The sequence below is a fragment of the Ambystoma mexicanum genome, chromosome 8 (genome assembly GCF_040938575.1).
Source record: "Ambystoma mexicanum isolate Mex_15411 chromosome 8, UKY_AmexF1_1, whole genome shotgun sequence".
NCBI lineage: Eukaryota > Metazoa > Chordata > Amphibia > Caudata > Ambystomatidae > Ambystoma > Ambystoma mexicanum.
The window spans coordinates 539,215,015-539,242,461 of record NC_090929.1 but is presented as its reverse complement, the minus strand read 5'-3'; the positions used below and the strand labels follow the sequence as shown (position 1 = coordinate 539,242,461).

Sequence of the window (27,447 nt, the reverse complement as noted above, 5' to 3'; positions counted from 1 at the left end):
GGTTTTAACCAGAAAGCCCAAATACATGAATTCCTGTGTGTTTTCCCACACAGTTTTATCAATACTTCATTTGAAGTTTTCTCTAGCTGTATGGGCCCCTCCAAGGGACATCGTCTTTGTCCTTAGTGTATTCATTATCATGCCATTATCCTTTGCACATGCCGATAAGGCAGCGATTGAACGTTGTCAGCCAATCAGAGTTTGGTCAAAAAGTATTATATCGTCTGGCTATGACAGGATGACGATCTGTGTACCATTAATCTGCAGAGGAAAATTACAGGCCTAATGTAAATTAGGCTCTAAGTCGGTGGTGTAGACATTATACAGAGTAGGGCTCAACATGCATCCTTGTTTCAGGCCCCAATTTGTTTGATAATAACCAGAGTGGTAACCTTCAGAACTGAGCTGTGTAGAAATAGAGGTATTTGAGTATAATTGCTGTATGTAATACATCAGAGTTGGATCCATCCCCCATTGCTTACATTTTGCCCAAAGTTTAGGTCTAGAGACAAAGTCGAAATCCTTAGTAAAGTCCACAATAATAGGATGGCTCAAGTCGATTGCCTTTTGGAATATTGGAACCAATACAAACCTTTGCCAACTCTCTGAAATAATACCAGTCTGTCCTATTTGCATAAAAAGAGTTTTCAATATTTTTGCCCATTATTCCAGCTGATCTCTAAAGACTATATTAGGAATGCTATCCGGGCCAGGTGCTCGAGTAGCTTTTGTTTTACCTATTAGTCTAATAAGGTTTTCTTCTTGAAAGTCTAAATTGAAAAAGTACTGTATCATATTTACTTTTGTCAATATGGCACTATGCCCATCACATTCAAGGTGTCAACTACCGGTTATCCGAGATGTAATATAGCTCCTGAATATGTTTAAACCATACCTCCTAAAATATGGGATTCAGTTCGATTGGAGATAGCGCTTTATAAAAATCGTTATATCCCGACCAAAACGTACTTGCATTATGCGTTTTTAGCCATTGGAACAGTCTTTGCCAATTGGAACTTCTAGTAGAGAACTGGTGTTGTTTGAACCAGTTTCTATATTTGGTGGTCAAATTTGTGAGATCTTTTTCTTTTTCCTGGTTATTCAACCCAGGGTTGGCTCTAATAATGGCCCGATCCTTTCGAAACAGAATGTTATTATTACTACTTTTCCATTTTTTTATTTGCAATGACTGTGTTTTGATAGTAACAATTTTTCAAAGATCCCAATCTGCCAACCTCAAGGCGTCTACCAGGCTTAGATGGTCGTGGAGCAAGGTGCCATTTGTGAGTTGAATGTTCTTGGCGGACCAATGTGAGAAATTACCATGTAAGTTAGAAGTAAGGTCGAATTTTCTAAGAATTTGTTCGGACTGGCATATCATGCTCATAGGACCAGCCAAGAACAGCATAGTCACTGAGCCTATTATGCATTACCTTGAAAGGGCTACAGCAGATCCTCAAAGCCAAGTTCATTAAGCCATAATGTGTGAACTAACAATACCATTTGACCGAGTATAGTTGCTCAATTGTGGGCCAGAAGGGAGGAAATCAAGGAACATCAAATCAAAATGGTCCATTAATTTGTGCCAACAGCTGAGGGCAAGAAGTCCTCTAGGGGACGCTAAATGTAGATCTCTTTTATTAAAATCATCGGCAATCACTACCCGTCCAGCAGGAGAAATTTCAAACCATTTACAAATGTATCTTTCCAAAATCCCTTGAATCATTTTCATCTGGAGGCCCCCAGGGGTCATAGAGATTGATAATTAAGTTCTTTCTGATTCAATGATAGATGAGTGTAAAACACACATCATCACATATGGTGAGGTTGGCGAGTGTGGAAAAGGGGTCAGATTTAGATTTGATTTAACCCCAATTAGCAAGCCTCCACTAGCCCGCCCCTTTTTAGAGGGGATTTGCTTTGTGAGAAAGAATATGAAAACCATCAATGGTAATTGGTTTGGTATACCAAGTTTCTTGCAGAATGAATACAACCGCAGCCTCCAATAGGTTTTTATCCTCTGGTTGTGCCAGAAAGGAGCAAAAGCCCCAAGTGTTCCACGATATCCAATGATGTTGTTTTGCGGGTGCAACAGGTGAATTTTCCCCATTTAAAGGGTGCTCAGGCATCCAATATTCCACATCGAGCACCCACTCACTAACTCTGATGCTTTGGGCTTGAAGGGCTCTAAGCGCCTCTCTCTCTGAGATCTAGGAACTGGAGTGAAGGTTGGAGAGTAGATCTTCCTCCCGGTTTCCTTGAATTCTTGTTTTTTGTACCTTTCTACATGCTATCAGGGAAAGATCCAAACAGTTGAATAGGTCTGCATGAGTTTTCAACAGGCCAACCGTCAATGGAGAAGCAAATTCAACTAATGTCCAGTTTGTGGAGCTATTCCACTCCGGTAATTCCATTTTTTGAATATCTGATTATTGAATTAAGTTCAAGTATGGTAATTGCTGGAAAATAGCCAAGAGACAAGTCCTATTCAAAAATTGGCAGTGGGGTGGGTTTCCTCAAGGATAATCCACTTTCCCAGATCTTTAAAAGCGTTTGGGGCAATAATCGGTAAGTCAATAGTCAAGGGGCTCATTGGTTTCTCTATTTGCAATTTTTCTTCTGGAAGCTGTACATTTGTGGTGGTCCTAGAGTCTGTTGAGGCTCTGTTCAGATAAGACTGATTTTGTTCCTCTGTGCTGAGTTGCTTGTTATCTACTTTCTTAATTTGTGGTCCAGCACCGTGTGTTTTGTCCTCAGACATTCTTTTTCCACCATTCTTAATCGGGCCATGTAGATGTGCCTGCTGAGTTGTACCATCAGTTGTACAATATTCGACTAAGGTATGTTTCAGAGAGCTTTCCGTTTTAGGGAAATGAAGAACAAGTTATTTCGGTCTCAGAGCTCTTACATCTTCCATGTGACTAAGGCAGCGTGGCTTTAAACCCCAAGATAGCTCTTTGTTTTCTGTGGTCAAGGCATTTTTTAATTCAGTCGGGGGTGGAATATAGATTTCTTGTAGTCCCATCCCTTAGGTGTAGCTTTTACAGATTTTACAAAAGGGTGCAAGGTAGTATTGACCATATGGTTGTCAGCACCGTTTCGTGAGATATGTTCACTCTCACTGTATTTTTTATCCAGCTTTTTTTATTGCTTTATGGCACTCCAATGAAGCTGTTTCTTTTGTGGCCAGGGCAGAGACTATTTCCAGCACGAGGGCCAGGATTGGCTTAGCTTCTCGTTGTTCCTACACTACAGATGCTAAAAAAGCAGTCTGTGCTTCAATTTTCGAGACAATTACTTTCATACCGTTTTTAAATTCATTTGTGCTCAAGTGATCTGTTTCATTAGAAATAGACCCATTGCTTTCACTGCTAGAGTCTTGGCTGTCCCATGATCCAGAAAAAGAAGCGAGGGCAGCCAAGTCAGGGGAGTTTGACAGATCAATATCAATGACATCATCCTTGGAGTTTGGTTCAGATAATGCTTGTTTGCGGCCCAGAAAAACGCATTTAAGTTTTAATTACAAAACTTTAAGCACATATCTTGTAACGAAGACAATTGCAATTTAATATTTATAGACACTTTGTCGTAAAATAATAAAAGAAATGAAAGAACATGTCTTCAAAGACATATAAAAATGAATTGCTTTTGCAGAAAATAATTCTTTATGGTCGCCATTTAAAAGTTACTAAAATATCATTGTAACAGGGACTCAATTTTCTTTAACGCAAGTATCCATATTGCAAGAGCAGCAGCGCTAATCACTACAGATTGGGCCCCAAACAATGTTGACCAGAATTGATTGTCACATATATTGTCTATACAGCTGATGTACCCCCAGAAACTCCTCAGGTAACAGTCTTCCATAGCTGGACAAACTGTAAGAACATGCCGACTCGTTTCAATATCTGTTTGACAGAGTCTACAAAGAAGATCTTGTGATGGAGAAGCATGCCATGAACTTATGTATTCGTTAGTAGGGAGAGTGTTAAATCGGAGATATATAATGAAGCGCGTCAATTCAACGCTGCAGATTTTAGTTAGATAACTGTGCGGTCTATTGTTCGGAAAGCTCTGATAAGAGTATTGACAATACCTTTTGTAATTGTGGAATTTAGCAATATTTGAGGCAGTATCCCTCAGTTGAGGTTTAGTTTTAATTATCTTTTCATAGTCGGGACTGTCATCAAAGATTTACAATACGAGTCCCAAATTTGCTAGATGGTTTTCAATGAAGATGTTTATTTTATCTATAAAAGGGTTATTACGCACATCATCCAATCTTTCAACCAGGAGCTGTAACAATGCAATTGAACTTAGATCAGATTTTCATACTTTGGCGTAGTGCAAAACTCTTTGAGTACACCATAACGAATTAAGTGATGGTAGGCCGTATTCCAACCTTAGTGCCTCGACTGGTACAGCCTTAGGGAGATTTATAACACAGCGCAATAGTTTTGCCTCAAGCTTCCCCAACCAACTTACTTGCGTGCATTGAAGTACTTCCACTGCATACATTATGTAGGGAATAATACTCATCTGTATATTTCAACAAACCCCTCAATAGTATGACCCCCATGGTGCTCTATGTAGTTCTTTTACATGAGATATGTTTTCCAAATGTTAGCCTGTACAAGGGATTCATAATAGGAGGAGGATGGAAGGGTTTTAACCAGAAAGCCCAAATACATGAATTCCTGTGTGTTTTCCCAAACAGTTTTATCAATACTTCATTTGAAGTTTTCTCTAGCTGTATGGGCCCCTCCAAGGGACATCGTCTTTGTCCTTAGTGTATTCATTATCATGTCAATATCCTTTGCACATGCCGATAAGGCAGCGATTGAACATTGTCAGCCAATCAGAGTTTGGTCAAAAAGTATTATATCGTCTGCGTATGACAGGCTCACGATCTGTGTACCATTTATCTGCAGAGGAAAATTACAGGCCTGATGTAAATTAGGCTCTAAGTCGGTGGTGTAGACGTTATACAGAGTAGGGCTCAACATGCATCCTTGTTTCAGGCCCCAATTTGTTTGATAATAACCAGAGTGGTAACCTTCAGAACTGTCAGGCTGAGAGAATTCCTGTGTCCGCGGAAGCTGCTGAGCCCCACCAATCCCCCTGAAATGTAATTCTCAGAGCTAAATTAAACTCAGCTCTGCTAACTACACCCCTAAGGGAAAGGGGGAAGTGGATAACATAAAAACACCAGACAGATGGCGTCAGGACTAGCCGGTGCTGAACCTGCAGTAAATACATAAACAACACAAGGCCTTACATTACTTACTAGTCATGTGGTGAAATAAGACTTTAAATCCATAACTAAAATGTTAAGAATCATAACTGGTTCTTCTCTTATAATTTCCTAGAGAAGACTGTTGAAGTGGCTGAAAATCTTTCTACCTCCTTACTTGAGTCTCTTGAAATTCAGCAGCTACTTCTTAACTTAGGCAACTAGAAGGCCTTGAACTTAAACTGAATATTGTTCCATTTGAAATTGTCTTTAATGAATTCTGTTATTCCTTCTTTTCTTAAAAGTTCAGTCAGAGACAGATTGCGTTGAAAATTGAAGATCGTGCGCATAAAGTACACACGCGCATGGAAAAAAAACCTCACGTGCAGAAAATTCACGCGTGTAAAAATAAAACACACGCGCTAAAGAATTCATGCGCTGAAAACCCATGCACTAACTTACACGCACGCTGAAAAATGCACACGCGCTGTAAATTTTACACGCCAAAGAATTCATGCGCAAACGAACACTCGCGTTGCCAAAACCACGCACTAACAAACTCACGCTTGGAAGAACCCGCGCGTTAAAAACTCACACGCTGAAATTCTCACGTGCTGACGTATACGCACGCTGAGGAAAACACCCGCTATAAAATTTCACGCGCTACAGAATTCATGCGCAACCAAACACTCGCGTAGGAAACTCGCGCTGACGAATACACGCGCATAAAACTCACTCGCTGATGAACACACGCGCTGAAGATTCCACGCGCTGAAAACCCACGCGCTGATGAACACACGCACCACACGCTACGAACGAAACGTTCCCAAGCTGGTCTCGCGCATACGTTAATAACGAATGTCCAACGTTCGCGCTCACAAACGTACAGATTAAAGTTACTTTCCAAATTATAAACTTTACATTCTCTCACTTGAAATGTCTCTGAGCAAAAACCAAGCAACAGTTTTTAAAATCCAAACGAAAGTCACTTATCTCATGAACAAATCTTCAAAGAACTTCAAGTTTTCCAGTCTCAATCCTATTCCAGACAAACGAGATTCTTCTCCTGAAACCCCAGATGAGTAGCCGCTCGACTGCTAGGGCCAGAAAGCTAGAATCCAAAAAGGCCCAAGTCCAAAGCAGGAGCAGCTACAACACACTACCTCTCAGCTGGGGCATCGACGATGAAAGGCAGAGAGTGATAGTTTAGAATGTTCTTTGTTGTCCTGTTCCGCTCTCTAGCCAATCAGAGCAGTTATTGAGAAACTCCATCTTGCCTTGGGCTAGAACCTGTATTCTGTAATAAGTAGTTAAGGCCAAACCAACACAATAGAAAACTTCCTGCCCACACAAACTAACCTAACTAATAAAGGAATAAAGGAAACATGACTTTAGAGTTAGTGTAGAGAAAGAGACTAATGAAGGAAGAGGAGACCTGACAAGAACTGAGTTGTATAGAAATAGAGGTATTGAAGTATAATTGATGTATGTAATTCATCAGAGTGGATCCATCCCCCATTGCTTACATTTTGCCCAAAGTTTGGGTCTAGAGACCAAGTCGAAGTCCTTAGTAAAGTCCACAATAATATGATGGCTCAAGTCCATTGCCTTTTGGAATATTGGAACCAATACCAACCTTTGCCAACTCTCTGGAATAATAGCAGTCTGTCCTGTTTGCATAAAAAGAGTTTTCAATATTTTTGCCCATAATTCCAGCTGATCTTTAAAGACTATATTAGGAACGCTATCCGGGCCAGGTACTCGAGTAGCTTTTGTTTTACCTATTAGTCTAATAAGGTTTTCTTCTTGAAAGTCTAAATTGAAAAAGTACGGTATCATATTTACTTTTGTCAATATGGCACTATGCCCATCACGTTCAAGGTGTCAACTACCGGTTATCCGAGATGTAATATAGCTCCTGAATATGTTTAAACCATACGTCCTAAGAAATGGGATTCAGTTCGATTGGAGATAGCGCTTTACGAAAATTGTTATATCGCGACCAAAACGTACTTGCATTATGTGTTTTTAGCCATTGGAACAGTCTTTGCCAATTGGAACTTCTAGTAGAGAAAGGGTGTTGTTTGAACCAGTTTCTATATTTGGTGGTCAAATTTCTTTATTTGCAATGACTGTGTTTTGATAGTAACAATTTTACCAAAATCCCAATCATCCAAGCTCAAGGCGTCTACCAGGCTTAGATGGTCGTGGAGCAAGGTGCCATTTGTGAGTTGAATGTTCTTGGCGGACCAATGTGAGCAATTACCATGTAAGTTAGAAGTAAGGTCGAATTTTCTAAGAATTGTTCGGACTGGCATATCGTGCTCATAGGACCAGCCAAGAACTGCATAGTCACTGAGCCTATTATGCATTACCTTGAAAGGGCTACAGCAGATCTTCAAAGCCAAGTTCATTAAGCCATAGTCAATGTGTGAACTAACAATACCATTTGACCGAGTATAGTTGCTCAGTTGTGGGCCAGAAGGGAGGAAATCAAGAAACATCAAATCAAAATGGTCCATTAATTTGTGCCAACAGCTGAGGGCAAGAAGTCCTCTAGGGGACGCTAAATGTAGATCTCTTTTATTAAAATCATCGGCAATCACTACCCGTCCAGCAGGAGAAATTTCTAACCATTTACAGATGTAACTTTCCAAAATCCTTTGAATCATTTTCATCTGGAGGCCCCCAGGGGTCATAGAGAATGATAATTAAGTGTTCTTTCTGATTCAATGATAGATGAGTGAAAAACACACATCATCACATATGGTGAGGTTGGCGAGTGTGGAAAAGGGGTCAGATATAGATCTGATTTAACCCCAATTAGCAGGCCTCCACTAGCGCGCCCCTTTTTAGAGGGGATTTGCTTTGTGAGAAAGAATATGAAAACCATCAATGGTAATTGGTTTGGTATACCAAGTTTCTTGCAGAATGAATACAACCGCAGCCTCCAATAGGTTTTTATCCTCTGGTTGTGCCAGAAAGGAGTAAAAGCCCCAAGTGCTCCACGATATCCATTGATGTCGTTTTGCGGGTGCAACAGGTGAATTTTCCCCATTTAAAGGGTGCTCAGGCATCCAATATTCCACATCGAGCACACACTCACTAACTCTGGTGCTTTGGGCTTGAAGGGCTCTAAGCGCCTCTCTCTCTGAGATTTGGGAACTGGAGTGAAGGTTGGAGAGTAGATCTTCCTCCCGATTTCCTTGAATTCTTGTTTTTTGTACCTTTCTACATGCTATCAGGGAAAGATCCAAACAGGTGAATAGGTCTGCATGAGTTTTCAACAAGCCAACCGTCAATGGAGAAGCAAATTCAACTAATGTCCAGTTTGTGGAGCTATTCCACTCCGGTAATTCAATTTTTTGAATATCTGATTATTGAATTAAGTTCAAGTGCGGTAATTGCTGGAAAATAGCCAAGAGACAAGTCCTATTCAAGAATTGGCAGTTGGGTGGGTTTCCTCAAGGATAATCCACTTTCCCAGATCTTTAAGAGGGTTTGGGGCAATAATCGGTAAGTCAATAGTCAAGGGGCTCATTGGTTTCTCTATTTGCAATTTTTCTTCTGGAATCTGTACATTTGTGGTGGTCCTAGAGTCTGTTGAGGCTCTGTTCAGATAAGACTGATTTTGTTCCTCTGTGCTGAGTTGCTTGTTATCTACTTTCTTAATTTGTGGTCCAGCACCGTGTGGTCCTCGGACATTCTTTTTCCACCATTCTTAATCCGGGCCATGTAGATATGCCTGCTGAGTTGTACCATCAGTTGTACAATATTCAACTAAGGTATGTTTCAGAGAGCTTTCCGTTTTATGGAAATGATGAACAAGTTATTTCGGTCTCAGCTCTTTCATCTTCCATGTGACTAAGGCGGCGTGGCTTTAAACCCCAAGATAGCTCTTTGTTTTCTGTGGTCAAGGCATTTTTTAATTCAGTCGGGGGTGGAATATAGATTTCCTTGTAGTCCCACCCCTTAGGTGTAGCTTTTGCAGATTTTACAAAATGGTGCAAGGTAGTATTGACCATAGGGTTGTCAGCACCGTTTCGTGAGATATGTTCACTCTCACTGTATGCTTTACCCAGCTTTTTTATTGCTTTATGGCACTCCAATGAAGCTGTTTCTTTTGTGGCCAGGGCAGAGACTATTTCCAGCACGAGGGCCAGGAATGGCTTAGCTTCTCGTTGTTCCTACACTACAGATGCTAAAAAAGCAGTCTGTGCTTCAATTTTCGAGACAATTACGTTTATACCGTTTTTAAATTCTTTTGTGCTCAAGTGATCTGTTTCATTAGAAATAGACCCATTGCTTTCACTGCTAGAGTCTTGACTGTCCCATGATCCAGAAAAAGAAGCGAGGGCAGCCAAGTCAGGGGAATTCGACAGATCAATATCAATGACATCATCCTTGGACTTTGGTTCAGATAATGCTTGTTCGCGGCCCAGAAAAGCGCATTTAAGTTTTACGGTCACGGGAGTCATTTGTAAGTACGGAGGAATGACAGGTTTTAGTAGTGGATTTGGAGGCGAAAAAGCCTGCAATCTCCGATTGTGAGAGAGGCGTGTACATGGCCTTCTCAGGCTTACTCTGTTTTTTTCCGGCACAGGCCATAACACTCCTTTTCTTTACAATATGTGGGTTCATGAGTGGAGCGTGGCTTTACGGGTCATGATGAAGCAATGTTGCAAAGTAAAGGCAGGGCAAGCAGGTGCTTACCTCGATTAATGAAGAAGAAGGGGCCCCGGCAGCCTGCGACCCGCAACACAAGACACGGGCCACTCTGTCAAACACTCCAACGTGTGCGCTGATGCACACATTGTGTGATTTTGTAGCTGAAGGCTGCCACAAGTATGTAGAGGAAGTGTAGAGCAGCAGAGTACCTCCAGACCGAGGTTGTGTAGCACCAAATCCTCCTAGGCACGTAGATTTTGGAAAATGCAAGTAGCAGCAAAAGCCAGCAAAACCAGCAAGCTAGGGTCCCTTTAAGCACAAGACACCATGTCACACACGCCAACGCGCACGCTGGCGTGCATTGTGATGCTGGAAATGCATTGGAGGGACAGGGCCTCCCTGTCCTTGTCCTGTAGTTCTTTTTCATTTGTGTTCTGTATTGTTTTCTGCCCAGGAGTCCATGTGGGAGTCCTGGCAGTGCAGCTCTTCCTGTTTGTGGTTTGGTTTACAGACCCATGGTTTGGTGTACAGACCCATGGGATACCCTTTTGGCACCCATTGATGGGGGTACAACCCTGTGCCCCTAGTGTATGTTTTTGGGAACCTGTGGTTGGCCCACAGAGCAGGGTATGGGCTGGGGGCAGCTCCATGCTGAATTTGACAGGTGTTCTGAGTATCCTCCATTTTGGGATACCTTGGCACTGCCATTGGAATCAATTGATTCCTGACAGAAAACAAGATGGGCCCTGTGGCCTCTTGCTTTCTATTGCCTGTTACCTTGTTTTCCCAAAGTCCTGGGAAGCCCTGACTCTGTCACTTCCCCCTGACTGGCTGTTGGGTGGAAGTTCCATATATGGTGTTGTTGTGAAGTCCAGTCCAGAGTGGCTGGAGCCTTCCCAGTGACTGTATGTTGTGGGTACCCCTGTGGGTGGGATCTGGGTGAATGGAGTGTGTGACCACTCTTCTTGTTGTGGTTGTCTGGTTTCTGGTATGAGAGACAAAGACTGAGACAGCCCTGCCAGAAACTGGCCTGAATGCAGTGTGTAGTGTTGAATGGCTGGATACTTGTCCCAATCCACATTCCTTGTTGTGAGTGTCTGAGAGCGAGGAGGATGGCCTGAATGCACTGTGTGCCTGATTGGCTGACTGACTGCATGAATGCCCTTCTGTATGATTGGCTGCTGAGTGTGACCCAGCAGTGTGGATGAGAGACAGAATAGTATACCTGGGGACCTCTCACCACTGGAAATTGTTCAGAAGCTGTGTCTACACTTGAAGAGTAACTGGAACTGCTGATCCTCGACGCCCAGCTGGAAGAAGAAGACTTCCTGTCACATTTGCTTCGACCTGATCTGAAAGCTGCCGTATTCATCGAAGACTGATCCGAGAGAGGACCTGGTAAGGCACCCTCTTCCTGTGCTCAGAGGGACCATCGAGCACTGCTTACCTTCGCCGAAGCTCCCTGGAAGTCAGACCTTCGAAAGGCTGCACACCGGAGACGGGGACTGCTGAGGAGAACTGAGTGAAGCACCAGGACTTCGCCGCGGTCGAAGTCCATTGCTGTTGACCAGGGTTCGCAGGTTTGTGTAACCGCTGGAGGCCCATCGAAGTCGTGTTGCCCCAGAAGAGGGGACCATTTGACGCCATGCCGCCGACGACTGGAGCCGCCCACTCCTTTGCCTAAGAACATTTGAATCAGAGGACTCCCTTGTCCGCAACGTCGACCGCTTTGTTTTGCCGAAGAAAGTTAAGGCCACCATCGCGCCGGCAAGAATCCACCAGTGGGTTTCCCGCCACCTGAATGCCACAAAGACTTTGACGACTCAACGCCCTTGATGGGCCACAGTTCTTCAGAAACTCTTTGCGGTCCTGAACAACCAATCGCCGAGGTGCCCCGCACACCTCATCCTCGCAGGACATCGCCGACGAGCATCGCCTGGATCGACACCGTGGTCTTGGCACCCTCGAACTTCTCATCGACGCAGTCGACGCCAAGTTTACTTTCTTCAACGCCTCTCGTTGATCCATGACTCCTGCTTTAAAGGGAGTCACTCAAGAAGGATCCGTCGACGCTTCTTCGAAGAACTCTACTCCACCAGGTACATTGGGGGGGTAAAACATTATAGGAGAGAACAAGACTATTGAGCAATATATGGACTGGGCTTGTGCTATATATCTTTATTTTACAGGTTGCCCAGGTGGGTGGATCTCCACACAGAACTGTGTCTAGGTAGCTGGGCCAGTAGTCTGCCAATTGTGTCAACCATCTTGCTTTCCTTCCTATCTCTATTGCTGGTTTCCTTGTTATTGATCTGTGTGACATTCTAACAGTATAGTTGATGCACTTTAATGAGATCTGATAATATTGGTGGTACCACTTTAGAATTGTCTATATTTACCATTGTTGATTTCTGAGTACAAAGTGAGTTATTGTGATAGTGTACCTACCTTTGAATATTAATTATATAAAGACTGTGTTTTCAGTAATACAGTGTGTGGACATTCCTTTGTGGGGGTTTGGGGACTACATTGTACTTAAGAACCAGCCTGCATCACCTCCTGAGAAGCTAGGCCTTGATTGCTCGTCCATTGCTACCCTATAGAGAATCTTGGCTGGTGTCCTCTGTGCCTCTCCTCTACCATATAGAGAGCAGAAGTACAGACGGAGGTAATGGAGCGCCAAATCCTCCTAGGCACATAGATTTTGGAAAATGCAAGCAGCAGCAAAAAACAGCAAGGTAGGGTCCCAGTAAGCACAGGACACTGTCACACACTCTGATGTACCAGATCCGATTATTAGAAAGAACAGGGTTGAAGCCACCGGTTTTAGAGATATGACAGGGTTCCAAAGAGATAAAGGAAGAAGGGGTGGATGGACGCGCAGCAGCACTTTTTCCTGAAAGTTCTGTTTTAAAGATCTGACTGGGAATTCTACCTTTTGCAAGGAGGACCCAGCTTTATAGCAAAGATTCCTTGGACACTTCTCCGTACTGTCCTATCTGGGGGAAGATATTCCATACCTTTTATTCTTTCGACCATTGTACAAGAAAGACATGGGAACTTTGGCTTATGCCAATTTTGAGGAGTACTGGAGCTGTTAGCGAAGCTGTAAGTCTTTGCAAGGCAGGGGATCAGGATCATATCATTTTTGAGATTGTTAACAATCTTATATGAGTATTTCTCTTGCATAGAAGTCAGGATCTATGGACTGAAAGGAAGTGCCCGACAGGCAGTGGTAGTGCACAGGGTGTGAAGATGTTTATCTGTGAATAGAGGAGCATCAGTGGTTCTGAAGTTGGGTTATTTCTGGTGAGTGTTGTGAGTATATCAGTCTTTCCTGCCCTCTTTCCTTAATGGTCCTATTACAAATATGGACTTTTCCTTCGCATCCCAAGGTGGAAGGGAAGGTCAGAATTACTGAAGGAAGGAGACCTCTCTACCCGACAATATAGTTGATTTCTGCCTTTCAACTGAAGAGATCCATGAAGTTGAACCTTTCCCTGCAGGACTCCTCTTTAGGGCCACTCTGCACGTGTTCATCGACAAAGAAAAATCATGTGGAAACAAGTTGCCTCCAAAGGACATGATCGTGAACTCTGGTGGGCTAGTTATAGTTATTTGGGAAATGTGATCGGGAGTATTTGATGAAAATCATCTGTGTCTGAGGCATATAGATAACAGTAATTGGAGGGAGAGCTTCATTACCTATGGGCATACTATCACCAAGATCCCAAAATTATAGACAGATTCACGTGTCGGCCTTGTGAATTAATTCCTCAGAAACGTCCAGCACACAAGTGCACCACGCGCTTACTCGGGCAGAATGTACAGTGTTGGAAGAGCAGTGTGTTTGCATCTGCATTGCTCAGATGCCTAGCAGCCTTCATAGTTGGGAACACTAGAGAGTTCTCGCGGATAGGCGGCAGCTAAGGCAAAGAAGTGCATTCAGAACAATATGGAGAATGGCATTTTCTTTTTGGCACGTGAAAGTTTTTCCCTTTTCTACAGTGCTATCGTGCATGTGCACAACAGTGGCGTATATCATTTTCAGTGCAACAAAAAAAGAGTGTTATTGAACGCGGTGAGCAGTGTCTCAGAGTTCAGTTTCATCAGCACTCATTTTCTATCGATCCCTCTCTCTCTTTTCTACTACGGGAAAACAACTGAAAACTGAGGATTGAAAATATGAACCAAAAAAGGAAAATAAGGAGAAAAGTTAAAATGAAGAATCCAAGACCCTTGGCCAAAACAGTAGTGATATTAGGGAAACTAAACTTGGTATCTCGGGCTAGAATGTAAAATAAAAGTCAACAGAAGCATAGTAAATTGTTTAGATAAAGTTTATTCGACTTTTCTTAGTAAGAGACCTGAAGTTCTTCCTTAAGGAAATTGTTACCTGGAAAAGCATTACTGAACATTAGCACCCTGGTGGGCGCGATGGCCAATAAGGATGCTAGGAATGAGGGCTATATTCACAGGTACAAGCCTGCATTCCGAGTAGCCTGAGCCCTACATGTTCCTGCCCCTCGGTGCCTTTGACCGTTTAGCACACGCGATAAGCATACGCTGGTGTTAAGGAGCATTTCCCAATCCAAGAAAGAAAAAGAATACCCCCCTTATGTAATGTGCACCACCGCTGAGTTTTTGACTAAGACCCTTTTGAGCGTTGATGAAGTCATGGCCCTCAACCCAGAAAATGGACTTCACCATAAGGAGATTACAGATATTGCAAAATGATGCCGTGAGAATTGCAAAAAATATGCCTAGGAGAGAGCCTGTCTCTGAACACCGTAGGGAGCTTCATTGGCTACTGGTGGAGGCAAGAATTCAGTTTGAAATAAACCTCATCACTCATGGATGTTTGTTTGGTGAAGCCCCTTTATACTTAAAAAAACACATCCTGGCTCGAAAATCGGTCAGAACTAACCGATCCACAGATACGATATTGTTAGTCTGCCTGAAAATCAAACTTTGAGGAAATGACACTCCTTCCCTGTATTAGCAGCACGTTTTTGGAACGAGCTCCAGCTAGAGTTACGAATAGAAAGGATTGTACTCACCTTTATGGAAGAAGATCAAGACGTTCCATGTACTGTGACAGTCTAGAGGGGTTTATGCTTAGAGAGGAACCCATTTTGATAGTTTTCTTCTCACGTTTCAGATCAGTTGAGTTGAAGAAGATGAGAACCTGGTGTATGTTATTCTGTCCCATTTCCTCTTTCCCTTAAGTATGTGCAGGGCAAAGCAAAACAGTAATGCTTGCTGTGAGCTAGACGATTTTAGGGGTAAGTGGGGTCAGCAGCTTCTGCAGAATTTCATTAGCTGGACCTGTCAGTGATAGGATTTTAACGGCATTAGAAAATGTTACAAAGCAATTAATGTAACTTTATAAAGACTTTTGTATTGTTTATTTAAAAAAATGCTATTTATGACTTATGCTTTCCTATGTATTTTTTGCAGACATTTGTATGGATTGTATCAAGGTTTGTATTTTGGCAAAAATGTGGTGGTCGTTTTTATGGTTTGCTGGGCATGTACCTGAAAATTCCCAGATAACTAACTACAACCACTGAATGGACTCACCTGTCTACAAAGAACTCTAAGACTTTCACTTCAAAAGTAACATTTTCTCTCATCCATCACATAAAGCTTGTTAGCAACTAGAGCAACCAATGAATATACTGTCTCTGAATAATTCTAAGACTTCTTACTCACAACTATTATTTTGTCTCATCACAAAATAATGGCACACTCATTTACAGCCACTGAATGTTATCTCCTTGTTGCCTGGAAACAAGTCTGACATATTTTCTTCACCCCCTAATCACTGACAATAAATGTCACCTCTGAATATGTTATCCAAGGTGGTCACTGGGATTCTCGCCTTCCTCCTAGTAGTCACTAGTTACAAATGTTTGGCATGAAATATCTCAGTTAGGATTGCACAATCTGGCCAGCTCTCGACGGCTATCTTGACATGTGACAGATTAAAGCACGGTTGTATAAGTGCACCTCTCGCTTAATATTTAACCTATATTTATCAGATCTTCAAGAGGCACTAACCACCGCAAATAGCTTCCCTCCTAAATTGGGGACGGCTCGATTACGGTGTTTAGGTTATGCCGATGACCTTGTTTTCCTAGACTGCATGGCTTAGGGCTTGCAACATTTACTCAATTCACTTGCTAGCTATTCATTTAAAAATTGATTAACCATGAACACTCAACAAACTAAGACTATGATTTTTCAGGCTGGAGCAGGCAAAGTGAGAAATAGTTTTGTATGGAAACTAAATAGTTAAAGCTTAGCTACAGTCAGACAATTTGATTATCTGTGGGTAATGATTGATCACAAGTTGAGACGGACCTACTATTTTGAAAATCTTCAAGTTTTGATACACGGGTTGTGTCAAATATTTTGCTACTAGACATTGGGAATATCCCCTTAAATACATCATTACGATTTACACCAGAAAGCTTCTCCCCAAAATGTTAAATGGGGTAGAAAACTGGGGCCCAAGCAACCTTAGAAAGCTAGAGGTTGTTAGAGGGCCATTGCTTGAGGTGTTGACAGCTTTTCCGCATGCTTTCCCATTAAAAACCTTTATTTAGAATTGTGTCTCTTTCAAACTTGCTTAAACTCAACTAAATCTCTATTGGATGTTAACAAATTCTATCCCCTGCACTTTACTGGGAATTATCAACAGTTGTAAAGATAATTCCTCTTTAGGTGCCAAAGTCTTGCCACTTTTACAAACAATTTGAAAGGTTCATGCTTGCTGTCAGTTGCTCAGTGTGGACCCTTCCACTGTTAACAGAATCATTTTAAAATCCATTTTGAAAAAAAGGTATGGATGTATTTGTATATGAACAAACTAGAGTAGACCTAGATGGTAAATCCATGAGTGGAGAGTTTTTATTAAACTTAGCTAAGTGTAAGAACATCCCAACATATCTTGAAGCTTTTCCAAACAACTGAATATTGAGAGAATACTTCAGCATAACATTTAATTTAGTCGAGGTGTATGAAGTACTGGGAGTCAAGCAAAAGCTACCCAGATATTGCCATACCTGTAATTTTTGTGGCTGTATGGAAGTGGAAACTCTTAGACATTTAATACTAGATCGTAAGAGCCTAGGTGGGTTACATGGAAGGCACCTCTTGGCATACGGGAGACTGGAAGTTCAAACCGGCCGTAGAGAAGAGCTTTGTGCAGCCTTTATCCAATGTAATGGCGCTGGACTGATTTACCATTTGACTCCATTTTAGGTTACTATTAAGGTAAATCTTAGGATATTATGTATGTGATTATCATGGTTTTAAATTATAGTTACTTAGGAGGAGACAGAGTGTATTTTCTGTTCGTTTTGTGAGAATGTATAAAACAGCCTAATTTGGTCGTATTTATACTAATAAATAAACAAGAATCTCACTTTCTACTTCTCACTCAACTAAATCCAATTTTAATTTCTGACCTCTCCCTAAACTAAATCCCTTGTTAATGTTCTACCCCTGACTCAACTACGTGCCCCGGCAATCTCCTGCCTCTGCCACTGCCACTGCCTAGAAGACTGATACTAAAATTGAAGCATGCATGCCCTATTTTTACCATTTTCCCTCAAACTCACCAAAACCTCTTTCCCAAATCCTGGATAAAGTTAGATTCAATTGAAACACCTAATTTGTTATTTTTTGGATTGTTGCCAACTCATCTTGTCCAGGCAAATTCATTAGTCCCTGTGTTTAAGGCATGGCCTTTGACACAAGTATCTTTCCTGCTGTGACCGCTGGACAAGGCCTGGGGCTAAGCCTTGCAGTCACTGTGCCTGGGGCATTGCCTCCAATCATGCCTTTATGCAGTTTCGTCTTTATGCATTCCTTGTGGTCCAAAGTAAGTCCTGAGTTTGTCAGAGCATTCATGAATTTGCATAGTTCCACTTCCCAAGTCTACAGTACCAGCCGTGATCCGGAAATACATTTTGTAGTTGATATTTTACTAAAAAAGGGTCCTAATTCATCTGTTGCTGTTACGCTCACCTGATTCCCACGGGGCGTCGATCTGGACTGGCCCGCTGTTGCTTCCACCAGAGTAACACGTAGAGCCGAGATGACAAACTGGACAGACCCACTTAGCTTCGTTTGTTGGACTCGTACGAATATCTTTCTGCAATGGAGAAAGGGAATTAACCTCCCGTAATCTGAGCGTTAACCCGCCTTCCCACTCCCCTTGTCTGCCCACAGAACACTCCTGAAGTTCCCTCTAAATCTCACCTGAAGATTTGGAAAGATGAGCTCTCCATCCTGCGTCGAGAGAAGGGGCGCTTAGACGACCAGTTACTTCACTGGCGTGGAGGAATTGGTGAGTTCCAGTATTGACTCTAAGTCCAATTGTTCGTAAGAGTTCAAAAGTCTGATCTTCACTCTGCCAGATTCCTTGCAGATTGCGGATTTAAACCACCAGAAGAGTTCCAAGTGGCAATTGGTAAGATCCTGGTAAGTCTATTGTGGTTCTCCCCTTTGGGGCCGGGGTACAGCGATGATGCAGAATTAACTGCGCCGACCTGAAATGAGGTGAGTACCCCCCTGTGGTAATCAGGTAAGTCTTCGGGGGTGATTTGTACGCTGACCTCTACGCTTGCCGGGCGTGATCGTTTCCCGAGTCAGGTTTCAAGTGGTTTTCGTCTGCTGCACCTATAGTTTTCTTGGGTGGTTTTACAGGGCAGTTCCGAAGGAAATGACCAGTAGCTCCGCAATATAGACATAATTGCTGTTGCCGTCTTCTTTCCCTTTCCTTCTGAGTTAAGGGTCCTCTAACCCCCCCGATTTGCATGGGTTCTGAGGCATCTACCCCCTTCGAGGGTACGTAGGTTTTAACCAAGACCTTGTTTTCAAACTTGGTTCGATCAGCCTTTCTGGTTTGAAGTCTGTGATCTAACTGGACCACAAAATCTATATATTCAGCACAGTCTAAAGGCGGGTTCACGACTTGGGCTAAAACATCCTTGAGTTCTCCCCGAAGCCCTCGATGGAATAATGTAATTCGCTTGGCTTCAGGCCATTCGGTTTCCACAACTAATCTATTGAAAGTTGCAATGTAAGATAAAAGATCCTGATTACCTTGCCGTAAGGATAAAAGTTCGTTATCCAAAGCCTGTCCTTGGGAATGTCGGGCGAACAGTCTTTCCATGCTAGTTCGAAAACCTTGGAAATCTCGAAGAATGGGGTCATCCTGATTTACTAGCGGAATGGACCAGTCCGCTGCACTGCCGCTGAGATATGACCGTACAAAAGCTACCTTGGCTTGATCGTTTGGGAAAGCTCCAGGTCTACATAAAAAGTGTAAGCGACATTGATTCATGAATATAGCAAACCTTTTAGGGTCTCCGGCAAAGCGTTCAGGCGGAGCCAAGGGAACGGCTCCAGGAAGGTTTATCTGCACCGGGTTACTCGGTGGCACCGGAGCTGGGCTGGCCCCGAGTCCAGGTAGAGGTGTTTGTCCAGCCTGGCTTTGTAATAGCTGTCTGGCCAAATCATCAGTTAGTTCTTTTGATACTATCAATTCCCTCCTGAGGGCATTGGTTTCCTGACGGGCGGAATGCACTTCGGCCCTTAGTTCCCCTAATAATTGGGCCAACTGATCGGTTTCCGAGGTCTCCATGACGCCCAGGTGGGTATTTGTGGGTAGGCTTCACGTTCTGTTACGCTCACCTGATTCCCACGGGGGCGTCGATCTGGACTGGCCCGCTGTTGCTTCCACCAGAGTAACACGTAGAGCCGAGATGACAAACTGGACAGACCCACTTAGCTTTGTTTGTTGGACTCGTACGAATATCTTTCTGCAATGGAGAAAGGGAATTAACCTCCCGTAATCTGAGCGTTAACCCGCCTTCCCACTCCCCTTGTCTGCCCACAGAACACTCCTGAAGTTCCCTCTAAATCTCACCTGAAGATTTGGAAAGATGAGCTCTCCATCCTGCGTCGAGCGCAGGGGCGCGTAGACGACCAGTTACTTCACTGGCGTGGAGGAATTGGTGAGTTCCAGTATTGACTCTAAGTCCAATTGTTCGTAAGAGTTCAAAAGTCTGATCTTCACTCTGCCAGATTCCTTGCAGGTTGCGGATTTAAACCACCAGTAGAGTTCCAAGTGGCAATTGGTAAGATCCTGGTAAGTCTATTGTGGTTCTCCCCTTTGGGGCCGGGGTACAGCGATGATGCAGAATTAATTGTGCCGACCCGAAATGAGGTGAGTACCCCCCTGTGGTAATCAGGTAAGTCTTTGGGGTTAGGTTGTATTGTCCTTGTTTTTTCCCCTTAGGGGCCGGGGTGCGGCGGTGATGCGGAATTGACTGCGCCGACCCGAGATGAGGTGAGTACCCCCCTGTGGTAATCAGGTAAGTCTTCGGGGGTGATTTGTATTGTCCTTGCTCACCTATCTGTACTTGTCTCCCCCAGCTGTTGAAGAATGGCCTGGAGATGCTGGATTCGCGATGGAGTAAAGGAATGCAGCCCCGGTTGGTGAGTTCAGCGCGGCTCTGCGAGGTGCGTGGCAATGCACCTGAGAAGGCTTCTCTCTTCCAGATCGACGATGTGCTGGATCAAGGATTCAGGTAAGGGTTTTGTTCTGACCTCTTCTCGTTCTCCTTTTCTTGTTCCAGGTGTTCCAGGGCAGAAGCGGGCGTGGCTGAAGACTGGAGCTGCTGAAGACATGGTGAGCGTTACGCTGCAGCAAGCAGAATAACGCAAAGCACGTGTGGCTGTCCGGGTGTGGCTTAAATAGCCTTGGAAGAAGTCCCAGGTAAGTATTCTTCCACAGCCCCACCCGAGAGGAAAGGAGTCCCTAAGGTAAAGTAGTCCCTTTAAGCCTCATTTGGCTTGTGGCTTCGTGCAGCATGGTCTGCATCAGGTAGGTATGCAGCATGGTCTGCAACAGGTAAGATTTCTGTAATGAGCCTGGCACCCTTGGCGCCAGGACTGACTTTATTCTTATGAGCCTGGCGCCATAGGCGCCAGGACTGTAGCCAAAGAGCCCCTAACTGGGGTTTTTGGGCATGCTTCAAGTGGCATGATGCCTGCTTCCGGGGTTGCTGGGCCTGGTCTGGCTTTCCGGGGGCAGGCATCGTGACAGTTGCCAAGATGCACTCACCATCCAAAGGGATAGACTGCTATGTGCGCCCTTCAAACTTTTGAAGAACCAAGATTTCACCCAGACAAAATGTATCACTCCTGCATTTACCAATGGCATTCTTAGATTATTTTGAATTTTGGTCCTGGTCTATCCCCAAACCCAAAATGAAATATATATAAATAAATGTCCCCTGCTTTTTTTGATGTTGGTTGGACTTTCACCAAACCAAGTCAAGAAATTAGCCCAGATGCCCACTACTAATATGTGTTGATGCACAGCCATTGATTGCTATTTGCGTTGTGAGAGAGAAAAGATGTCCTATGGGAATTTGAATGGCTAATTAAACCTTTGGAACCACATCCACAACTTTGGCCCTCCTGGATGGGGCTACACAGAACCTTTCTAAAGAGGCAGTGTATTGGATGTGTTTTTTTTTTTTAACATTTTCTGCAGTTTTATTGAACAATGTTAAAATGAGCAATTTTCTCTTCCTTTGGGAAGTCTAACGTAATCATAAAGTACAGTGTCGCTATCTCCAACTATGTAATCTACATACATTTGATAGGCCATGCATATCAGAATATGGAAACGGTGACACACATGCAGAAATGTATTGAATAAGTGATTGCATCTCATTTTAACATGCAAACACTTGGCAAAATACTCACCGTCTGCATGAAAAACTCATTTCTGGAATACAACTTGGCTTTTTTTTAAACATTATGGGCACATCCCTTGAACTGTTCTCTCAACCACCACCTCTCAATATTTTGACACCACAAGTTTTGAAGGGTTAATGACACATTTATAATGTATGGAAACCCCCTTTTTCCCACTGGTGTCATGTGTCACACATGGTACAAACAGAATATATAAAAAAAACAATGTATCAGACATTATTCCAATTGAAGAGGAATTGTCAAATTTCCCAACTACTGTTATGAAGACTAGAACCTTTCTTATGCTAGACAACTCCAATACATTCACATTAAGACATCCTATAACTAATAGCAATCCCAGTGTTGTTGCTCCTCTGTAGAAAGAATACGTAAAGTTATATAAAGTGTATCAAAACCCATATCAAGTGTAAAGTGTGAAGAGTCTCTTGAGCTAAGCACCATGTTCAGACATCCACAGGACCGTCCCCTATACTCATGCATGAACCAGCCACACCCAAACACCTACCTATCGTCCAATGAAACTACTGGATATGTGTTTTGATATCAGGACTTTCTGTTCAAATTAGGGCAATGCAGGAAGTGTGGATTCCATTTGTGATTCTGCTGAACGTGGGTGTGTGCTGGTTGATTGGTATCCTGGTGAATTATCTTTGCATAATATTCAACGGGTTTCAGGATGATACTCGGCCCTTCGAAGGCAGGCATGCCCATTCAGGACTAATCCATAAGGCACATATCTAAAAACCTAACTTTTAAAATTTGTATTTAATTGACGTGCATATGATTAATACGCAAACTTTACACATTGTGTTGCTAGTAATACAATAATATGCTGAAAATCGACATAACCAAAAGACCAACAGCCCATTTGTCTAAAAATCGAACTTATTGTTGGGGACCTATGCAATGGTTCACCTCACCACTGTAGAAGGGAATCATCAAGTGGTTGCATTTGAAAATTACCCTATCCCTGCGTGCCGCTTCGTTCATAAGGTGATAGACGTGCCCCTTCAGTCTTTGCACTTCCTGCTGCAGCACAGAGATGACGTGATCTTTCTTCATATTCTCCTCTTCCACCTTCGATAGACGAGTGACTTCTTCTCCCAACCTCTGCAGAAACCGCTCCTGAAACCAGAGGCAGAGACATGTTGGCACTCTCCTGGAATCGCAAACACATATATCAACCAGCAATCTAACATCTTGAATTGCTTCATTTCTCATGGAGTGTGGTAATAAATGCATAACTTATATGATTGTCACCATAGCACACACCTTGCAGCCCTTTCCCTTTTAAACTGTACTAGTGTACAGGCCGGTGTGCACGGGCCAAAGGGCAGGTTTTCATTGACACAGTAGCACCACTATATATCCTAAGCCAACAGCTCCCTCTAGCAGTGACTACAGGCAAAGCTATGCAAATTGGCATTGTCTCTATACATCCTAAGGCAACAGCGCCCTCTAGCGCTGACAACAGGCAAAGCTACTGCATCTGGCAAACATACAGGGACAAACATACAGCTGGCCTTTTATTATATTGTTAGATTACTTCCTTGCCTGTCTTTACATAAAATTAAGCCACAGCCTGAAAATGTGGCACCAAGATTTTTACTGGTAATATATTAGCATGAGCAATTGGATTGCAAGGAAAATCCAGAATATGAATCTAATCTGGACACTATTCCATTCTTTCTCAAAGGAAAACATTTCCCAAGCCTCATTCACACCCAGGGAAGGGCTCTCAGCCAATCAGGTGGCTAGAAACATGGGCGGGAAAAGCCAATGTCCTGCCTATGTTCTACCAGCCAGCCGAGGCGCTTCCCCTGGTACTGCCATTGTTTTTAGGTGCCTTGGCATCATGGCCCCTGGCGCTTCATCATAACCCCTCTGTGGCACCTCCCTGCCTCCTCCACCATGCCGCACATCATCCTTCAACCCCCCACCCACCCCACTTAACTGGTGGGGCTCCCATCTCCTGGCTACACGGCTTCGCCTTCTTGTCTCGGCCCAATGCCATAGAAATAAAAAATGGATTGTGGGTGAAAATCCTGTTTTTTTCAGGATAGACTGGGCTCACACAATAGGTACACAGCCCACATCCCTTGAAAATAAACGAATACAACTAATTACATATATAGATATCACAACTGTGTCGGGGTGCACGGATTTGGTAACGGCCCGGATCCCTTTCCGAGGCACTTGTTTCGCTCGGCTATGCCTAGGCCTGTTGTCAGTCCGCTATGCACCCCGAAGCTGGGGTGGTTGCTATATTATTCCACAACGTTCTGGTGAACCATGATGAAGCTGACAAACCTCTAAATGATGGCAAATATCAATAGAAAGGAAAAAGTGTGTGGGTCTCATGAAACAATGTGGTGGTGTGATTGTGATTGCGCCTAAACCTAAACATTCATCTGACTTTTAACATAATCCTACTAAAACCATGCAAGGAGGGGACCAGGTAGGAAACGGTTCCTCCTCCTGTTATTTCAGAAGGTGACGAAGGTGATCTGAGGATGTTTAGGAGTATGTTGCAATATCTAGTATTATTAGTATTATTATTATTATTATTCTTGTATTTATTCAGTGCAGACCAGGCTTTGAGAAGCAACAGAGCGTTTTACAGAGGTATACAACAATACAGATTCATAATGGAACGCTTTTCAGAGGTAAACAAAAGTACAGATGCAAACCGGAGGGTTTTTCAAAAAATAGAACAGCTATACAGTGGGCAGGTGGGATAACGAGGGGCACAGAGGAGGGGTTCAGCTGTACCCGGTGGCAGGGAGGAGAGGGGCGGGCGGCGTCTAGAGAGTCAGGTGGCGCGAGGGGCGATATGATGGCCTATGTGTTGAGGCAGAGAGATTCCTTAAAGAGGTGGGTCTTGAGTTCTTTTCTGAAATTTAGGAGCGGGGGGGCGAGCCTAATGCTGATGGGTGGAGGTTCCATAGTCTTGGGGCTTAGGTAGAAAAGGCTTGTTTTCTGATCCTTTCCTTTTCGCAGCAGCAGATTTCAATTCTGCACGTGTTCTGACTTCTGGTGGTGCGCTGTCCGCCGCAAAGCTGAGTTTCTCCGCAAGGTACCTGGGAGGCTTGAGGGAGACTGCCTTATAGATGATGCAGCAAGACTTGAAGGTGATTCGTGCATGCAGTGGGAGCCAGTGAAGGTTGATGAGATTGGAGTAGATCAGAAGTATTCTGTCCCTGGGGAGAAGTTGGGGTTGTCTGCTCGTTATGGTCATGCCCCTCATTTGTGGTCAAATTCCATTGAGTAAACCCTCTCAAACCTGGCCCAGGGGTACGGCCTTACAGAAGGGGGAAACTTGGATTCCCATGCCAGGGAGTAGGCTGGGCCAGGCAGTGCTAATGCATAAGGTGGGCAGTGTATGTTTTGCACTAAAATGTTTTAGAAGGGTTCAGGGAGCATTAGATCTCGGGTGCCACAATATCACAGTTCATCCCTTTAGGGGTAAACTGTTGGCTGTGTCTGAGTGCTATAAAGAGGGCCCAATGGAGTTCCAGATCTTCTTAACACATCAGCTACACTGTGTCATCATGAGATGCTTCCAATCGCATCATACAAGGTAGCTTTTATTATTTTATACCTATCTGAAGATATTGGTGCCTGGTCACTACCTCTGTTGCAACAAGGAATTTCCATCTGAATGAGATGCACCCTTTTTAAGTCTGAGTTTCATAATATATTCCACTAACTGCAGGTTTCCAGAGTGTGGATGGATAATAGTTTGACTTGAAACAAGGAGTCTGGATCAAAGCATCTACCTCACACATTTCATTTCCCCGGTATTAGAGAGTGGTTGGCCAAGGAAAAGAGGGCATAACTGTGCTTCCAGTGGTTGAATGACAAGCTCAAGGATGCCCTGGCAATGAATGTGGATAGACCCATCTGCTGTGAAGCATTAATATCCCTGGTAATGTAAGTGGACTACAGACTTACAGAATGTAGGCCAGGACTTAGGCAGGTTTATTTTCAGATGGGAGACCCTGGCAGTTGGTAGAAACACTAAGGGCCTCATCACAAGTTTGGTGGTATTTTGGCAGTAAATCAGCACCAAACAAAAATACTGTTATGGCCACTTGGTCCTGTGGATTTACCGCAGCAATACAAGTGGTGGTAGGGGGGTGTAAGTCCCCATTTTTGGAGTCCTTAGGATTCCATGAGGATTTTGGCAGATTTGCCGCTGGTGGTAATTCTGCATGCAGTAATTTGGCTGATTTTGCCATTTTTGATGTGAAGGTGGCAGATTTACATTCAGTATTTGCTGGAGGAAAACCATCTAGTTTACCACGAAGCCTATGGTACAGTGGTGTGGTAATGTGGTGGTAACAAAATTACTACCACGTTACCGCTGTTTTTTACTGCACTGCCATACTCGTAATGAGGCCTTTAAGGAATTTTGGGGATACAGTGCTAAACCACCAGATTATGATTCAAGTCCCTTTCTCATGGGAGGAGAGAAGAAAAATGAGAAAGAACCACCTGTCTCTATATTTATTAAAAGAGGGGTACTTGTGGAGTAACGTCCTTGTTGGGCACGGAAATTCCAATCACCTTCAGTTAAAACCCAACAGGCGGTGAACGCTCTTCACTCTGAAGTTCACCACTAGACCATATCCTTTCTCTGGGAAGGGAAGTGTAAGCGTTGTAGACCAATCATTATTGATTCTGAAGCAACCTGGAATTTCATCAAGTGGGGGTTTCCTAGGTTAGTGGGAATCCTGATCTTGCGGAAAGGGCCAGAGGAACAGGTGAGGGAAGTGGATAGGATGCAACTACCTTCAGGGAGGACATAGGTTTCTTATGGATACCCTGCAGTTGTGAATGATTCTGAGGAGGACCTGACGGCTGCCACATAATTCCAGCATTGGCTGGGGTAAGAGAGCCAGTACATTGAAATTCATGTTCTTCAAGGAGGGTTGCTTTAGGGACAAGCCAATGGCAAGACTACAGAACCAGGAGGATGACATTTGCATGTGTCAAGGAGTAACAGTAGTTAAACATCATTCATTGGGAAATTCGGTAGTTGAGCTGCCAGCCTTTTATCAAGATTTATGGGGCGTTTTTGATTAAGTATAAGTAGGTACGCTACCCTTTATCACTCTTATGACGGCAAGGTAGATCTGGAGGCAAGGACGCCCATTCCTTGTAGTGGAATCTATGCCTTGACAGCAAGGGAAAACAACTCTTTGAAGATAGATGGTCACACAACTCCTGTCTCCAAATCAGTCAAAACACTGGTCATTTACCTGGATGCTTCACTCAATATTACCCGTCAAATCAATAACAACAGCCTACACACCAAAGCGCATATGAGCAAGTAGTCCTTGTCTATCTACCACCAACTGCCTCATGGTTGCCTGCGCTATTGTGATGTCCAAGTTAGGCTACTGCAATGCCTTACTCTGCGGTGTCTCTGGCAAAAACTTGAACAGGCTTCAGGTCATTCAAAACAATGCTCTCTGAGCAGCATAGGACTTAAACAAAACTGACCACATCATCGAGGTAAGGCAGTCAGTCCATTGACTCCCCATCCAGGAAATAATTAAATTAAAAATGTTCACAATTGCACACTGCTGTCTGGTGAATAAACCCCCACTTATCTTGTCCAGAGGATCAAAAGATACTCACCAGACAGACCACTCAGATCTTCTAACATCCAGCAACTGCTTACCATCTGATTTAGATGGAAACGTGCAGGTGGCTCAAGCTTCCCTGCTGTCGTG

General features: G+C 43.4%; 1 protein-coding gene across 3 annotated transcripts in view; it reads right to left on the bottom strand.

Moving 5' to 3' along the window:
* The window catches only part of CCDC27 (coiled-coil domain containing 27), a 617,891-nt gene that overhangs the window by 234,735 nt on the left and 355,709 nt on the right, over positions 1-27,447 (bottom strand). For all 3 annotated transcript variants that reach the window (XM_069610244.1, XM_069610243.1, XM_069610245.1), the window contains one exon: positions 22,670-22,831. In XM_069610244.1, the coding sequence (XP_069466345.1) occupies positions 22,670-22,831 (162 nt within the window). The remainder of the gene's footprint in view (positions 1-22,669; positions 22,832-27,447) is intronic.